The sequence below is a fragment of the Eptesicus fuscus genome, chromosome 1 (genome assembly GCF_027574615.1).
Source record: "Eptesicus fuscus isolate TK198812 chromosome 1, DD_ASM_mEF_20220401, whole genome shotgun sequence".
Classification (NCBI taxonomy): Eukaryota; Metazoa; Chordata; class Mammalia; order Chiroptera; family Vespertilionidae; genus Eptesicus; species Eptesicus fuscus.
Genome location: NC_072473.1, coordinates 9,349,795 through 9,368,555, shown reverse-complemented (window position 1 = coordinate 9,368,555; position 18,761 = coordinate 9,349,795). Strand labels below are relative to the sequence as shown.

At 46.8% G+C, this 18,761-nt stretch overlaps 1 protein-coding gene across 4 annotated transcripts in view; it reads left to right on the top strand.

The window, feature by feature from the left end:
- RAI2 (retinoic acid induced 2) overlaps window positions 1-18,407 on the top strand; it is a 78,577-nt gene extending 60,170 nt beyond the window's left edge. For 2 of the 4 annotated variants that reach the window (XM_054720622.1, XM_054720634.1), the window contains exons 2-4: window positions 9,404-11,013; window positions 12,180-12,261; window positions 16,338-16,509. In XM_054720622.1, the coding sequence (XP_054576597.1) occupies window positions 9,428-11,013; window positions 12,180-12,237 (1,644 nt within the window). In that variant the 5' untranslated portion in view covers window positions 9,404-9,427 and the 3' untranslated portion in view covers window positions 12,238-12,261; window positions 16,338-16,509. Of the gene's footprint in view, window positions 1-9,403; window positions 11,389-12,179; window positions 12,262-16,337; window positions 16,510-18,337 lie in introns of those variants that run through there. The other 2 variants (XM_054720627.1, XM_008154949.3) reach the window with 2 other exon arrangements.
- The last annotated feature ends 354 nt before the right edge of the window (window positions 18,408-18,761 follow it).

The following is an 18,761-nucleotide window of genomic DNA, read 5'->3' as shown; positions in this document are numbered from 1 at the left end:
TGAAGCCATATCCATGTTGTATTAAAGGATGAAACTTAGGTTTTGCTTATTTAACTCCTAGTAAGTGGCTGGTGATTTTTATATAGAATTGGGTCAGTCATTGAGGATATAGCTGAAATACAAGATAGAAAGCAGAAAATAGACTCAGAATAGGGTGTGGTTGGAAGGGGGTAGGATTCTTAGCAGAGGGTTCCAGGGAAGTCAACCTTGAAGAGGGAAAGACATCTCATCTCCTCTTGAGGGTAGGGAGACATGGGGAGACACTGTGAGCCTGTGGGGAACTTGAGAGAGTTTGGGGTTGATGGCTTTTGTGTTTTCTGTGAAGCAAGAAGCAAGGTTAGTCACAAAGAAGAAGTTTGGCTGACCAGCTGCTTTGTTCTCTGGCGTTTGCATGAAGGGTTCCCGACTTGACTACATATTAGAATCACCCAGGGAATTTTTAAAATCCCCAATGTCCTAAAAAATTCCAATGACCCAGCTGTACCCCAGACCAATTAAATCAGTCTTGGTGGTGGGACCCAGGTATCAGTATTTTTGAAAGTTCCCAGGTGATTCTAATGTGCAGCCAAGTCTGAGAACCAGTGCTAAGCCAGAACTTGTCAGATTTCAATTCGCACACAAATCACCCAGTGCTTGCTGATATGCTGATTCTAATTTACGAGGTTTGGGCGGGGCCAAGCTCTCAGGAGATTCTGCTGCTGCTCCAAGGAACCCACTTTGAGCCACAAGGATACAGACGACCCAGTTTTGACCTGAAATGACTGATAACTGCATATAAGCTCCACAAAAAGCAAAGCTGTCAAGATTCTATGGGTGGAACACACTTATTTTCAGAGAATTATCAGAATATACAGAATATTCAATATACATTGAAATGAATGGTTTAGAGGAAAAAATTTATCTTGCTGAGCAAAACTTACACGAGGCTTATTTTAGTGGAAGAGGAAAGCAGGCTACATCTACAGACCATTGAGGTTGAAGAGAGCATCACCAGGAGCAGGGCCAGGGACCCAGACTTTTCCAGAATTCCTGTATTGTGATAGAGGCCAGAGGAGGAAACTTTGAAGCCTACACTGGGTCAGCTGGTTTCTGGGGGTGGAATCTGTCCATGATAGCCCAAATCAGTAAGATGGCTTCCCTTGAGGCTGAGTTCACCTTTCCAGAGACCTCACTCCGATAGTCCTAGGGTCCTCACAGGGCCCCCAAGAGGGCAATTGTCTCTGCCTTGAGTTGCTGGGAGGTAACTAGCCCCTGCCCACCATACCAAGTACCCATTCCTAAAACATTTGTGCAGGAGGGCTTTCTGCTGTGGTCTGGGGGCTTGTGGTCATCTTGATAGTTGCTTCTGTGGTGCAAATGCATTCAATTCACAAAATAAAATCAGTCCCCTCTCAGGAACACGATCTTTGAGAGAGACTCTCAACATGCTCCAGTGCTGTTGTCCCAATTTCCACCTCAGAAACAGGTTTTGCCTGAGATAATCTCAGGGACCCTACCGTGGGTCAGTGGGGGTTCACAGTCACATTCTGAAGTTCCTTCAGTTTGAGTTTGTGCAGGCATTTCAGGGGATCATTTAGGACAGGGGTCCTCAAAATTTTTAAACAGGGGGCCAGTTCTCTTAGACCGTTGGAGGGCCGGACTATAGTTAAAAAAACAAAAACAAACTATGAACAAATTCCTATGTACACTGCACATATCTTATTTTGAAGTAAAAAAACAAAACGGCAAAAACACCCGCATGTGGCCCGCGGGCCATAGTTTGAGGACGCCTGATTTAGGATGTGGCTGAAGGCATTAAGAATGAGGAAATTAGGTTGTGTGTGTGTGTGTGTGTGTGTGTGTGTTAGAAAGTGTCAAATGCCCACAATGAAAAAATAGATGGACTCTAGGACCTGGACAATAGTTAATTTATCTGAGTGGTCAAGTGTTTTCACTTTTTAAATTAAGCCATAAATGAATCCTCATATAAAAATGTCCATTTATATGGAGGCCCATAGAGTGAAATGGGTGCTTTGTGCAATACTCTGAAAGCAGCAGGCCTGAGAGGTAGGCATGGCTGGTGGAAATGTGTGGTGGGGCACAAAAGCAGAGTGGGTCACTGACTGAAGTTAGGCCCCAGGTCACCTTCTTCAGACTAGAATTCCTTATGAGGAAAGCAGCACACATGTGGCTTTGCTTGGTTCTTTTTCTGGGTATGTCAGTGAAACACAGGAGCCCAGGATGAATACATAGACACCCCCGCCGGACTTCTTTCTGTCCACAAAGTGCTTTTACATCCACTGTCTCATTGGAGGCTCCCACTGGCTGGTGAAGGTAGGTGGCTGCCATGTTACCCTCCAGGACTCCTGTGGGGCCTGGCCTTCTGCTCTTCCCACAATGAGTGTGGTGACATCTGTTTTCATTGGCCTCAGGGAAGTTTTAGTTAGCCTTTCTGGGTCGTAGTTTCCTCATCTGTAAAAAGAATCAGGAAGAGGATAGAAATGTAAGCTTTAATGCCCCTTCCAGTCTTAAACTGCCATGATTCTACAAATGGTGGGCCTGTAACAAGAGCCTGGACATGAGAAGACCAAGCTCAGAAGGGTGTACTAGATACTCATTCATGCTCTCCTTCATTCTGAGCACCTGCTATTCACAGGTACAGATATAAAGAGGAGGTGGTGAGACAGTTTCTTCCTCCTGAAGACACGAGTAAATAGGCAATCCCAGTATGAAGAGGTCAGAACTAGACAAGGATAAGCCGGGTTCTGTGGGAACTCAGTGAGTTGGGGGATGTCTCAGAAGATAAGACCCCAAAGTCTAACAGGTGAGCAGGAGTTTTCTGGGTGATGGCAAAGGCCAAAGAGGGCTCCAGACTGAGGGGCAGATCCTGGGATAATCCACCCCTGGCACACTTAGTTCTTTGCAATAGTAAGATGAGGGGTTCAGATAACAAGTCTGTGAGCACAACTGCTGCCCCAGACAGTTCCGCCCCAACTCCCTATCTGCCCTTGGCCCTGAGGCTTTTCCCCAGAGTCTACATCCAGGAGTCATATGGCTTACACTGGGCTGCACCCCAACCCCCAGTCTTCAGCCCTCCCTCCCCAGCCAAGGGCCAAGAGGGTAAGAGTCTCCTGAAACCTGCAGATCCAGATCACCCACTTCTCACTGCCACACTGCTTTGTTAACCAACCTGCCCCACACCCCTAGTAATAATGGGCTCAGGAGGATGGGTGGGTGACTTCATTTAAATCCATTGGCCAACAATGTTTTAAAAATCCATATAAAATGTCCCCGGTGGCTACTGAAGAAATCACTGCCCCCTTCCGCTTGAGCACTAGTTGGTGGCTCTTGAAACATTCCTTGATTTGACTGACTTCTCTGCGCACCCCACACCCCATCCTAATCAGCATGGAGGACAGGCCTCCTCATTCTCTCTAGTCCTTATCTTACTTCATGGCTCATCTTGGGGGAGAGAGACTTCCCCTTTGAACCTGCATCCCTGAACTGGTTGTTATTCTCAGGGCATGCTCTGCCCATACTGGGTGCACTCAGGCCCCCCATCTGCTGTCCCCTAGTTAAGGTGCCTTCTAGCAGGGTGAATGACAGGGCAGGATGACCAGAGAGAAAGAGGTACCTGGTACCTGGTGGAGAGCTGGGACTCACTGCTGGAGGAAAGGCAATATCAGCAGGGGGTGGCTTTCTAGGGAAAGGGCTGGAGTGCTCTCAAGGCTTACATTGGCTGAATCATCAGAAAGGTCCAAAGCTATCATGTGGAAGGAAGTGGAAGTGAGATTTTGTCCCTTTGTCCCTAAGATGCACACTCTCACCCCCACTGCATTGTGCCCTGTCCTGCAATCCATCTGGCCTCAGTCCTGTTCACAGAGACTTGAGGCTTGGCAAGGGAGTCTGATGGCCTCCCTGGAACTCATGGGTACTAACTTACCCTACCACCCACATGACATCTGTCTCAGGAAGGCAGGGTGCAGTAGATGGGTAACTGGAAGCAGGCTGAGAAAATAGAGGCCTCCTAACCATCCAGTAACACAACCATAGCCACTTTGGGCTGCACTCACTGCCCAGGGATAGGAACTCTGGGGATCATTCAGCTCCTTCCCTGACAAAAGGGATATGAGGAGGTCCCTAGTAGAAAAAAAAGAGATGAGCAAATAGTTCAATGACTTTTTGGAAGGAACCTGGCCACTACTTTGAAGAAATGTTATTCTGAAGCACTCTCTCGCACACACCTCTGCAGGCACCTGCACTTGGTGTTGAATGAGGAACAATAGGGGCCTCTCTGCCAAGAAAAAAAATGCATGGAGGGGTGTTTGTGGCCCTCACTGCTTCCACAGGGAAAAGCAGCCTGGAATTGACCCTAAATTATAATCCCAGCCTCAATGTATCCTTAAGCTAGTTATCTAACCTTCTTGAGGAATTAGTTTTCTTGTCAATAAAATGGGCATAATTATTGAACCCTTTTTTAAAATTTCTTTATTGATTAAGGTGTCACATATTTGTCCTCAGCCCCCCATTCCCATCCCACACCCCTCCTCACAGATGCCCCCACCCCCCTGTTGTCCTTAACCCTTGGTTAGGCTCATATGCTTGCACACAAGTCCTTTGGTTGATCTCTCCCCCCTCCCCCCACCCTCCCCTACCCTTCCTCTGAGGCCCGATAGTCGGATCGATGCCTCCTTGTTTCTGGTTCTGTTCTTGTTCATCAGTCTATGTTGTTCATCATTTCCCCTAGATGAGCGAGATCATGTGTCACTAGAAATATACTTATAAGAACTGAATGTGAGACGAGCAATAATAGTTATGCTGACAGGCAAATGAATCAGTCTGTAGTGAGTTTCTTTCTGGACCAACAGTTCTTTTGAGACCCAATTTCAATGTCCACCAGTTCCTTATGTGTACATGTCAGCACTGACTTTTCAGCTCTGGATGGTGGACAGATGGTGGTAATGCAGGTCCGACTCCCTCTGGTTTGATCTCGGCCGGACCCAGGGGCACGGCTTCACCCGGACTCAGAGGCACGTGGCTTTACCCGGACCCAGGGGTGCATGGCCTCACTTGGACCCAGGTGCGCGCGGCCTCACCCGGACCCGGGACCCAGCCTCACCCGGAACCAGGGGCACATGGCCTCACCCGGACCCGGGATCCAGCTTCACCCGGACCCAGGGGCGCGTGGCCTCACCCGGACCCATGGGCGCGTGGCCTCACCCGGACCCATGGGCGTGTGGCCTCTCCCAGACCCAGGGATGCGTGGCCTCACCCGGACCCAGGTGCGCGCGGCCTCACCCGGACCCAGGACCCAGCCTCACCCGGATCCAGGGGCACACGGCCTCACCCGGACCCGGGATCCAACTTCACCTGGACCCAGGGGTGCGTGGCCTCTCCCAGACCCAGAGGCGCGTGGCCTCACCCAGACCCAGGGGCTGGTCACCGAGCGTGCGCACCTGGCCACTTCCGGGGCGTTGAGATTCTTGAAGGACTCGGAGGTCAGCAAGCGTGGAGTCTCCCACCCCATGTCTCCCAGGGGCTCGTCTGTCCGTGCTCAGCAGTGAGTGGAGCCGTTCCCTCAGCCGGAGACTGCCGGGGGAACTGTGCCGAGCACGTTCCAGGCCGCCATTGTGTCGCCTGAGCCGTAGTTCTTAAAGTGTGGTCTTTGGGTCACCGGCATCAGCATCATCCTGCGTACCCCTCTCTTTTATTCTAGTTGTAGAGCATCTGCTCAGCCAGCCCTCTGGTGGTTCTGGATGGTGTCTGCTCTGTTTTCCCGTTGTAGTTTCAAAATTGTTGTGGTAGGCAACAATCAGGCGTCCGCCCTATGCCTCCATCTTGGTCCTCCTTTGTGTAGTTAAGTCTTGATTGTTGTTGGTGTCACTGGGAGGAATTTTCCTCCAGGCCAATTGGCTGTGAGGACCCTCTGTGTCTATAAAGGAAGAGTTGCTGTGCAGGAGACACGTTTATGGGCCAGGACTTGTTGCAGCAAGGCTTTGGTGCTCACTGAGTCTGCCTCTTGAATGTGTCCCTTATGCGCGTGGTTGAAATCTGGTGTCATCTCACACCGACCACTAGATGCCCTAGTTTCTGGGTCTCCAATGGAGTGTAGGTCAGCTACTGTCTGAGGCCATTCAGCAGGAGTTACAGCAAAAACTGCAGTTTCCTCCTCCTGCCTGAGCAGCCCTGGAGCAGTCCAACTGGAACCGCAGTTCATCTGGTCAAGCTGCCACAGGGCAGGCCGCCCACATGCAAAAGCCACTGCTTGGAGCCTGGGTGGGCTTGCAAAATGTGCGGGGTGGGTCCCAGGGTGGGGCGGGTCTCAGGGTAGGGCGGGGTCTCAGGGCGCCACCAGGCCATGGCGTGGCGACCGCAATGGCTGCAAGTCTGCTTTTTTTGCCTTTCCACGTTTCCAAGTCCCCTCGTCCAGCACTCCAGCGCAGCAAACACTGATTGCTGGGCGCACCTCTGCAAGGAAGTTACTCCCACTCTCCGACACGAAGGTCGAGAGTCCAGCCTCTCCCCGCAGGCGTCTGGGTCTCCCGCGTGTCCCCAGAAGCTGGATTTCAGAGTGATGGGGAGCTTATCTCCCTTAGGGTTGGAAAAAAAGCCGCACGTCCCTTCCCCCACCACCAGCCCGACCCACGCACCTCCACACCTCATCCCCTCCGAGTTTGCTCTTTCCTCTTCCCTCTTAGTTGTAAATCCACCATTCAGCCAGCTCTCGTGTGGTTCTGGGTGGCAGACACTCTGTCCTCCAGTTGTATTTTTGAAATTGCTGTGCATGACGCAGTTCATTTGTTTAACTTTGCCGCCTTCTTGGTTCTCCTCTCTCAAAATCGAACCCTTCTTATAGGGTTGTTCTGAGGATTAAGTGAGGCAATGCATGGAAATTTCTCAGCATTCTCAACTGAGGGCCTGGCACATGGCGAATGCTCAGTGAGTTTGAGCTCTGACTATCTCTGGGAGGGGCAGGGGCCTGTGGGAGATGTCCTGCCCTGGCCAGGTCCCTTCCTCACACTCTGAGCAGGAAGGTTCCAGGGAAATTACAGGCCTAGTACCAGGGCTAAGCAGGGAGAAGAGTGACATTTTTCAGGAAGAAATGAGAGCTGGCACCTAAGCTGAATGTGTGTTCCAAGAGTAGTGTAAGGAGACATTGAGAAGTTGCTGCCTCTCCCTTGGTGGGGGGAGTGGTAAGGGAGGCAGAGAGTGAGGGAGGCCACCACATTTGGAAGGGTGGATAGGTACAGCCCATTATGACAAAAACAGTCTCACTGCTTGGATAATCCTAAGCCCACAGGAAACAGAGAACATGACTTCTCTCAGTGACTTGCCTTGCAGGTCATCAGAAGCTACCTCAGATGGGTGGTTATGGGTGCCTTCTCTGACTGCTGTCCTTGTCCTCACCAGCCCCACCCCAGCTTCTCTTCAGCCTTTTTTCACCACCCCTTGAGAGTTCTGGCCAGTAAGAGGGACAAGGCAGACCCTACTGAAGGAGGTCTTAAGTTCTCAGGGCCTTTGCAGGGCTGCTAGTGAGTAGTTCACAAAGCTTTGTCCTGCTGATGTTGCTTCCTCTTCTGGCATAACTTGGATGCCTTCTCATGCTAGCAAATCTCTGTCGGATCAAAGGCATTTTTTCCACACTAGACTGTAATCTACTTGAAGGCAGGAACCTTGTCTGTCTGGCCCATGACAGCATTTCTAGCCCCCAGAAAGTGTTGGTATGCAGTAGACATTTAGCAAATTAATTGATTAGATGAGTGAATGAATGCATGCCTGCATGCAGGAACGAATGGATGGTGTATTGGAAATATGGTGCTGTCTGGACTGAATCAGGGAGCATTCCTCTCAGGAAAAACAGGCCCTGCAACTGGGGCAAGGTCCCGCATCTTCCTGGGGACAGGCTGCCTCCCTACTTTGCCCCAAAGGCACTGTTGGCCTGCATGCTGGGTCACCTCATGGTTTACAGAGGGCACTTTGCCCCTAAAGAGCCAGGCTCTGGAGCCTTCCTCAGAGGCACCACAGTGCACCTGCCAAGGGCATCATCCACCAGTCTTTCTCCACAAAGTAATGCTTTGCATAGTATCCTTCCTCTTGCCTTCCCCTCCTCCTGATTCACAGAAACTCCTTGTTCTCTGCATTTGGCACATTTGAACGATCTAGAAACATCACAGAGTTGTTCATTTGTTAAAGCTGCTTCCTGTAGCGATGTCTTGTTTGCTTATTTCTAATCCCATGGTGTGCTGGGCCACCTCTCTTATCTGTTTTTGAGGTTGTGTTGGTAACTTGGTGGTGAGCAAGGAAGGACTAGATGATCACAGGACTAAAGTCTATACATTTCAGAGAGGTGAGGTCTAGAATCAGAGATGCACAGTGAGACTGAGGATTATTGAATTATTATTGATCCCAATCAGACTCCGGGGCTGCACAGATCTTGGAGTTATACATGGTGCCTGCCTTCTCCATGGTAACCAGGCTAAATATGGAGGTGTTTCCATGGAGAGTCATATTGGCAGCTGCAGCCCTGCTTCCTCCAGAAAGCACCTGTGCTGGGTTCTTCGGCCTCTCCAATGGCCAGAGGTGCAGTGGACATCAAGAGAGTGTATCTCACCTCTGAGGATGCTTGTTCCCAACAAGTGCTTCATTTCTACAGCCCTAGAATCATCAATACCCCCTCCTCTTGACAGCTAGACATTAAAAGAAGTCACAGATCAAACAGATGGTGGCAAAGGTGACATTGAACCCTATGAGCATTCATGCAAGTTTTGCATCTTCACTGGTAGGAAATTAGGAAGAAAGGGGATGTCATTGGTAGGAGGGAGATGGTGAGACAACTGTAATGACTCCCTTGTCTAAGTGCACTGCTCTTCCTCTTATCAAGCCTCTTTTGGAATAATTATTACTACAAAGTGTTGGTTTTTAATTTTTTTAAAAAAATTTCAATTACAGTTTTGGGATGGCTTTCTTCTATTTTCATAGACTATTCTAATGTGATTGGTTGTTGTTTTTTCCTTAAAGGACAGACTCTACTGCCTATTTGAATTTGACCAAGTCATATCACTGCATATCTTAACTGTCTGATATAGCAAAGTGGAACGACTCTTTGTGTCTGTTGAAGGCTAAACATATAACCTGAGTATTAGGGTTAAAATACTCTGTTTAACCCCACTTGGCAATTTAGTCATTATATCATCTGTTTATATGAAAATCCTCTGTTAAATTGGGACTCTTCAGGCACAGCTGATCACACGAGTTTATTCGTATATATTAAGAAATGCCTATAACATGTATGTGTACATAGAGAGATGGGTGTGCTCTCTGGTTAATGAAGACATGGAAACTTTTAAAAGATGTGAAGATAGCTCTTAAGGCAATTATAAATTGTCTCTGGAGGAAAATTCATATTGTGTGTTCTATGTTGCAGGTCAAGTGGCATCAAAGGTGAGTGATGGATGATCTGCAGTCACAGAACCTCTCCATGGACATGACCAACTCCTCTCCTGCCTTGGCCAATAACAGACTGGAGAATGGTATGGCCCAGCTGATCACCACAGAGGCCTGGAACATCAACTCCACAGACCTGGTAAAGAAGGCACTGGTGACGGTGCCGGCCCCATCCATTCTGAATCCCCCAGCTGAGTCCCAGAGCGGCATGGCTCTAAAAGTGGCGGCCACCGTGTTGCAGCCCCTGTGCCTCGGGGAGAGCCCGGTGGTGATGCCCATTCACATGCAGGTGGAGGGAAGCACTGCACCGGAGCTCAACCCTAATGGCAATGCCACCTATGTTATGACCACGCAGGGCCCTGTGCAGCTGCCCGTGGTGCTGGAGCAGCATGTCTTTCAGCACCTCAACTCTCCTCTAGTCCTGCCACAGGAGGCCCCATGTTCCTCCAATGCCATCCACAACAACCTCTTCCAGGCAGCAGAGGACCCCGAGGCCCAGCCCCAGCTCCTGGACTTGCGAATCCCCAGCCAGCCACAGGAGCCCACGTTGCCATTTGAAGCTGTGCTCCAGAATTTGTTTCCCTCACAGAGCACTCTTGGCTCCCCACCCTGTCAGCCTCCTCCTGGATATGCCCCTGTGCCCCCCCAGCCCTTTAACTCCCCGTTGTCCCCCCTGGTCCCGCCAGCCACCCTCTTGGTGCCCTACCCTGTGATCGTCCCCTTGCCTGTACCCATCCCCATTCCCATCCCCATCCCAGTGCCTCAGAGTTCTGAGTCCAAGTTCAGCCCCAATTTATCCAAGCCGCCATCTTCCTTCGGCCTACACCCCTTTAAAGGCACTCAGACCCCTCTGGAGAAGGAGGAACTGAAGCCCTTTGACATCCTCCAGCCCAAGGAGTATTTCCAGCTCAACCGCCACACAGTCATCAAGATGGGGAGTGAGAATGAGGCCCTGGATCTCTCCATGAAGTCAGTGCCCTGGCTCAAGGCTGGCGCAGTCAGTCCCCCGATCTGCCAGGAGGATGCAGCCCTAGACCTGTCTCTGGCAGCCCACCGGAAGTCTGAGCCTCCCCCTGAGACTCTGTATAATAGCAGCAAGTCAGTGGACAGCCCATGTCACAAGGTGCAGGAGAAACTGCCCAGAGGTATGGAGATGCCCTTTGCCCCTGCCACACCCCATGAAGCCTCAGCCATGAGGAATAGCCACCTGGGCAGCAGTGACACCACCCAGCCATTCAGCCAGCCCAGCCAGCCCAACAGTGAGGTCAAGGCTGAAAATAACATTGACATGGTGAGCAATTCCCAGGCTGCCAAGGTGATTGTCTCGGTGGAAGATGCCATGCCTACTATCTTCTGTGGCAAGATCAAAGGCCTCTCAGGAGTGTCCACCAAAAACTTCTCCTTCAAAAGAGAAGATTCCGTATTTCAGGGCTACGACATCAACAGTCAAGGAGAAGAGTCCATGGGAAACACAGAGCCCCTTAGGAAACCTGTCAAAAGCCGGAGCTTAAAGTTCAAGAAAGTGAACTCCCAGGAAATACACATGCTCCCGATCAAAAAACAACGGCTGGCCACCTTTTTTCCAAGAAAGTAAATGTTTTTGTTTTTTTTTAATTTTATGATTATAATATGGAGAAAGGTGCATTGGTTTTATAAAAAGGCATTTAAAATGAATTATCTTTGTTAATTATGTTGGGGAGTAATTAGGAAACAGGAAGGTGAATTGGTTCTAGAGGCCCTGTAAGCTAGCATCATTTCCTTTTTTTATTTTTGACTTTTCACAAATGAGTAAATAAGAGCAACCTATTTTTCAAGCAGATTGCACATTTTTTTGCAGCTTTAATGGAATATTGGGTGAATCAGAAGGGTAAAAAAGCTATTTTCATTGCCACAAAGTGCTTTGATGATGTAATACCTAATAAAGGGTAGGCTGAATATTTCACAATAAATGTTTGTTTGCACTAATTGGTTACAGCATTCTATCATTTTAAATTTTGCATTCCTTAACTGACATTGTTTAGCCCAAACTGTTGCTTGTAAAGCACTATAAGTTCTCTGTGTTTAGAGACCTAAGCTCTTTAGGCATATTGGGCAAAGAAGAATTCCATTGGCCTATGCCTCCACACAAGGAGGATTAGGAATATGTATGACCTTGAGCAAGTCACTTCCCCCTCTAGGTCTCAGTTTCTTCATTTGTAAAAATGTGGCAAAGGGTGTGGGATTGGAGGAGTTGAATTTCAAGTACCCAAGGCCACTTCCAGTTCACAGAGACCCTGGTGTGTGAAATTCTGTGTCTGAACTTTCTCTAAAAAGATGGTTTTTAGCTGGAAATGACCTTATTTTCAAAGGCAATAAAAGCATTTTTTTCTGAATGACCAAAAGTCTTACAAATCAAACATATTACTGAAGGACACTCAGAAAGAGAGAAAAGTTTGTTGCTGGTGGATGTGGAGATGTCTCACCAGTGTTTCAGACCCTAGGTAGATATTTGGGAGTAGGGTGTGAGAGGGAAGAGAAAGTCATTTCTTGTTAGTTTAGCAAAGTGGTTCTCATCTGGGGGTGGTAATGTTCCCCAAGGAACATCTGGCAATGCCTGAAGATACTTTGGGTTGTCACAGCTGGGGAAGAAGGTGCTACTGGTATCTGGTGGGTAGCATCCCACAATGCACAAGACAGCACCCACCAGAGAGAGTGATTCAGCCCAAATGTCATTGGTGCCATGGCCGAGAACGCCTGCTTATGCCATTTCTTGATAGGCAGAAGCGATGCACCTGGAAGGAGGGAACAGCATGCTGCCCTCCTCGGACAGCCTAAAGCCAACCACATAAGTGAAGAACTGTGAGTGTGCATTTCAAACAGACTTGCTAGGTGCCACCTCACACTTGTGTCTGGAATCATGCTGGTGAGAGACTGATCATGGCATGTCTGCTTTTAAACGTAAAGTTCTTTCTTTCACTTCTTGCAATTAGTATGTATCCAGCTGTTACTGTGAACACAAACAGGAGGAAAAGCAGTTGCAAGGCTGTTCTTTTATTACATGGCCCTCTGTGTGTAGGATTACAGCTTCAGCTGGTCCTGTACCATACACCAAAAATGGCTTTTCTTTTTCCTTCTCTTTTCCTGTGTTGTTAAAATTTCTTTTTCCAAGTGTGACATGATGGTAAATAATGAAATTTCTGTCTTTGTCAGGCTAACTAGTCGGTTCTTTTGCCCCAGCCAGACTCCATACTTTCAGCTTCTACATGGTGCAGTCTTTTTCCATTTTCACTCCCATTGTGGGTTTCCTGAGCATGACATGTGTATTCTAGTTTCAAATACCACCGATACAAATGTGCCTAGGGACTAGCATTTCCCATCCACCCGAGATGTGTTCTCACCATGTTTGTGGTTGTTTCTGCTGCCCCCACAGCGTCAGGCAATTGTTCTATACCAGCCAGCAGGGTACTCCAACTTCACAGAGTACTGGCAAGAGCTGCTTTTCCTCCATCCTCGAGGGAACAGAATTCTCAAATTTCCCTTTAGAAGCAAGTGCTTAAAGCTGAGTGACATACAGGTGGAAAAGGAGGCATTGGTAGGCTGTAATTACTTTAAAAAACCTCAAACCACAGATTTCTCTCTGTTGTGTCTGGCAATGCCCTTTTCTCTTCAGATGTCAGCTCCAGTTGGGTGATAAATGTGGGCTCCACAGCCAACCCTGGGTGTTGAGCCACTGTGAGCTATCCCCAGCCCTGGGACAGGTACCTGCAACAGGCTTCCCCACCCACCCCAGCTGACCCCATTCATGGGCCTTGCCATTTATCTCTGGGAGCTTCTGGGGAGAGGCTGTTGTGGTAGGGACCAGCTTTAGCATTGGGCTACTTGCCCATTGAGCTCTGTGAAGGCTACACCCAGAGTATTGCATTGGGACCAGGGTTGTGCTACTGGGGCAGTGTCATCCTCTGCCTGCTCCCCTTCACTGGAAATGAGTCCACTTGGCTACGTGCAGGCCAAGGAATCAGGAGAAGGGCAAAGTCTTGCTGTGGCCAGTGTGAGCCTAGAGTTCCATGATGGTTCAATGCCTTACTTCTACTCCAGTCAGAAGTTTGCAACCTTTCACACAAACAAATAAGAACCATCTGCCTGGAACCATGGTGCTTGGTCTGAGGCACACGATCCCTACAAGGCTCACAGAGTGGGCCACTGGCAAACTCTCAGGCCCCATCATTTTTTGACTTGAGACAGGCAGCTGTGGTGACCTTTATGTTCCCCCCCTCACAACTGTCTCCAACTAATCCACTTTCAGGCTTCTGCCATACAAGATTTCCATCAAGCTTTATCTCATGACCTAATAATTTCCCATCTCTACACACACACACACACACACACACACACACACACACACACACACACACACAATGTTTGGGCCAACTAACCTAAAGAACAGCTTTTCAGAGTTGTTTAAAAAAAGAGGATTAGTCCCCAGGGATGTTGATATTTGCTCAGACTTGTCAAGATGGCTTCAGCTGGCTTCAGTTCAGAAATGATAAAAAATTGGAACAAGTTACAAAGATCCATATTTGGGGGTACTGATCTTGCTGATAAAGTAAAAACTAGTTGATTTAGAGGAAAATGGAAATATTTAGAGAGGACACAGTTAATGTCCTAACCAAGGAAGTCCTTGACAGTGAGTTGAAAATTCTAAAGTGTGGTTAAAAATTTGTTTATATTTGAAGGCAAAACTCTCAACTTTAAGCATGAAAAAGTATGTTCTCAATGGTGAAAACTCCAAACAAAAGGAAGGAAGGAAGGAAGGAAGGAAGGAAGGAAGGAAGGAAGGAAGGAGAGAGAAAGGTAGCCAGCTACTGACAGAGCATATCAATATAATAATGAATAAGAAAAAATAACATAATTACTTTTAAAAAAATAAGAAAAGATTTAGAGTCCATTTTACAAGTGAGGAAATTGAGGCTCAGAAGAGTTTTCTGCTTTCAGTTTTTAAGCATCAGCAACTCAAAAAGTATGTACTTTGTGATGATTCTTAAATATTGGGTTTGAAGCCCAATGAACCCACAGGAATTTGGATTCTTTGGGGGCAAAAACCAGTATAAATTAGTGAAGAGTCTGAACTACAGATATTTTTCAATTATTTTCAAGACCATCTCAGTTAACTGGAACGCCCAGAGCACTTGGCACAATGATAAAGGGAGATTTTGAGCTGAAGGGTGAGGATGCCAAGCCTCTAAAAGCCACACTCAAAAGCTGCTAAGCTGAAAACTTGAACAGCAGGGAAAAAAGCATTAGAGGTCATTCTGGCCAACTTTGCTCCTCATTAAATAAAAAAGGCAATTTTCCAGAGCAGCTCACTATCACCAGGTCAAATAACTGACCTCCCACATCAACAAAACAAAATAGGGAGTATTTGAGGTCCTTAGGGTGCCACTTTAATAAATTGGTATTTTATTTTAATTAACATATTGGTTGATTTTATAGCAAGTAGTATATATGAGTGCTTGAAATAACTAGTTCCAAAATATTGCAAACAATTCATCTGCAACTATTATTAAACCAGAGGATTTCTAAGTAAAGAGAGATCTTAACTATGCCCTGCTGAAATTATGAACAAGTTCAAGGTAAAGGAAATGAACCATTGAGGTTTACTATATATTCCCAACTTGTAGGTTATTTTCTACCCAACTGTAATCTACATAAACATTCAAATAAAAATATAGGCTCACTCTGCTGATAAATATGATAAAAGATACTGTCCTCCTTCCACTGAATATTTCTTAAATATAAGGTTTATTAGTAAGAATGTAATGAACCCTTTACATCAATAGCACCATGCTGTCAGTCCCAAATAGAATTAGGAAATTCGCTTTTACTTACAATTAATTGCTTCAAATAAGGAACTCAAAGAGTTTCTTTTTCAATGCAGAAATTTTCATTAACAGAGATTTAAAGCCATATTAAGAAACACTGCAATGAACAGACAAAATTCTTTGAGAGCAGGGACTGAATCTTAATTCTTTATCTCAAAGTTTCTACACCTCTGCATTATTGACATTTGGGACTGAATGATTCTCTGTTGAAGGGTACTGTCCTATGCACTGTCGGATGTTTAGCAGCATCTCTGGCCAGTAACACCCTTCCCCCTGCCTCATTGTGAACAAAAATATCTCCAGACATTGCCAACAGTCCCCTGGAGGGCAAAATCACCTCTGGTTAAGAACCACTGCTTTATCTCTAGGATCTCTCTTATACCTGGCCCACAGCAGGAGTTCAAAATTCTTTGAAGAATGAATTTATCAAATAATCAGGGAGAGATCTGTAGCTGTGGGCTCCAGTGCCCCTGACATATTTTCTGGTTTAGTACCATGAGGCTGATATGAGCAGGAAAATATTATTTACAACCTTCATTCATTGATCCAAATGGCCATCACTCATCTAGCATGTAACAGGGTTCTCTAGAAGCTTCTCCCTAGTAAATGGGGTTCAGCTGGTCAACACTTCACAGAAAGGGTGGACACTCAGCCAGTTCTGAAGGGATGCATGATTATTGTACCAACACCATGAAAATGGAAGAACCCATTATTCAAAACTCACCCTTTGATGACCATTTGTCAGTCTTATTTCTTAGGGTGGCATAACCCAGGAATTTACAAACATTGCCAGGAAGTTGGGTGTATTTTTCCCCCCTCATGTTTTACCTAAATTCTCTTGCTGTCATCAAGTCCAGTTTTTTTTGCTTGTCCTTAATGGAAAAATAGGCCAAATATCATCCTTTTAGTAGTTCCCTATTTTAAACACCAGATCTTTCCGCAGCCTCCTTCCCTAGGACTGAAGTCCCATCTCTTCTCATGCCCTCTGAGCTACTACTTTATAATCCTCTTGTCATCTTGGTTGATCTTTCTCCAATTTCTCCATTTACTTTGTAGAGTCAAGAACCCCAGGTAGGTGATGATAATGTTCTAAAATTGATTGTGGTGATGGTTGTACAACTCTGTGAATATACTAAAAAAACATTTGAATTGTACACTTTACATGGGTGAATTGTATATGTGAATTATATCTCAATAAAGCTGTTACCTTTGTAAAAATAATAAAAGAACCCCAGATAGAAATTGAGAACTGATTGTGGGTTCCAGCAAAGCCTGCTGGAACTAGTTACTTCCCATCTTTCATCAGTTATATATCTGTTAGTATATCCCCACTTCCCATTGCGTCCCACCATCTTTGATTAGTTCTATGCCTTTAATACTACTGCATCCTCACTTCCCTTTGGACACCACCTCTCTGTCTTTGCCAGGTTTCTCTTTATGGTCCAAACCTTGCTTGGAATATAATGCCCAATGTCTAATTTCTTAGAATCTGGAATTTATTTCTCTCAGTGGTTTGCCCTGAACAGGCCTTCCCAGGCCTTCAGTTTGGTTCTCACCATTTCTCTACTAGGGTTAAACTATATTTGGCCATAGGTAGGCCTCTTAATTCAAACAAAATCACATGAACAACCAGTGTATAAAAAAGTCGCAGAACAGCAACTGCTCTGGTCTGACTTCCCACTCGTCCTACAGGGCTTGTACCCATGGTTGTCCATAGTTAATGCACAATGGTGGCACCACACATGCCCTAGCAATGCAGCTTTTGCTGTTCCACTCAACACCTTCTCCATCAGGACTCTGATATCAGGGTGGCATGCCTTTTACTATTTCATCTTACATCTTATCCAGGTGTAGAAGAGGCATTCAGGACAAATATTATCTAATAACCTCTGAACTCAGAATTAGGTGAGCAGTTTCCCAAACATCATTTCCTCCTCCAGAATGGGAGCTGTGTCCCAGGGTAAAGAAACAGTCAGGGATCCAAGTACTATCCTCACTAAACACTCAGCTCCTGATTACAGGATGTCAGCAGGTATCAGTCCTCAAGGTGGCCACAATGGCAGTGGAGACTATTGAAATGCTCTGGGGAATTCAGTCTTCCTGGAAGCAAGTGTTAACAGTTTGTTGTTGTGGTTAAGAAATGATATTTTTAATGCAGCTTTATGATTTCAAGTATACTAATGGAAACCAGCTAATAAGGTAGGTCTTGTCTGGCAGAAGTCCTTGGCTAAATGGTGGTAACAAAGGGAAAACATGTAAAGAGGATATCAACTGTTTATAAGTGAATGGGTGCTCCAAAGGTACTTGAGACTGGATATTTTCTTTGTGTGGCTGGGGAATGTGACTTGGCAGACAGTGGGAGAACCAAGGTAATTCTTTAAGCTCTAAGACCTTTTATTGCAATTGTTTTCAATGGGATGTTTTCAAAATGCATTAAGCATCTCAGCAGAGAAAACCTTTCCTTGAGTCTGTCATTACTATGGCATTAGTGGCTGCCCTGGGCTGGAATGACATGATGTCCTACAAGCTGTCAAGGGAAGTGGGGGCTGTTTGTCTCTAGCTGGTGTTGGCTCTCCTGTCCCCAGTGCCCACTCCACACTGGTGCTTCTCTTCTTTTTCATTAAAAAAAATCTTCCAATTGTGTCCCTTTTCAGTTTCCATAACAGCAGATCATGACTGGACAGCCATCACTGGCCAACTCGCTCTCATCCATAACCTAACCCAGAGCATTAAATGGCACCCACTCCCCTGGCAAGTGCCTCCTCACTAACCTGCAAGGCTCAGCTCCAGTGCCACCTCTGGAAAGATCCTCCATAGCTCCATTCCTCCACAGGCTTCTCTGTGTCCCATTGCAGGGGAATGATGCTGCTAAGAAAGGCTTCTCCCATCTTATTGAGTGAGTCTCCAGAGCTTTGGCTGTAAGCTCCCTGAGACAGGCCCCTGCAGAAGTGATTGCTGTGTCCTCAGCTTTTGGCCCACAGTGCAGAGTAACTGGGAAAGCGACAACAATTGCTTATTGAATTGAAGCACAGATTGTTTTCTTTATTTTCATATAGCACCTCTTGGCTATACTGGCCCCTGCCCTGGACTCAGCCACTGTCAGGCCCTTCTGCCTTGGATCTCTTCCAGATGCTGGTCAAGGGTGATTTGTGTAAGAACCAGATGGACAGGACAATGTGTTTGTTTATTTCAACAATATTTATATTATTTTGTGTTGTTAATTCTCACCTGAGGATATTTTTTTTCATTGCTTGAAGGAAGGAGGGAGGAAGGGAGGGAGGAAGGGAGGGAGGGAGGGAAGGAGGGAGGGAGGGAGGAAAACAGTGATACAAAAGAGACACATCGACTGGTTGCCTCCTGCACGCACCCTGACTTGGGGCAATGAGTGAACCCGCAGCCCAGGCACATGCCCTTGACCTGGAATCAAATTTGAGACTCTTTGGTGCATGGGCTGATGCTCTAACCACTGAGCTCACAAAC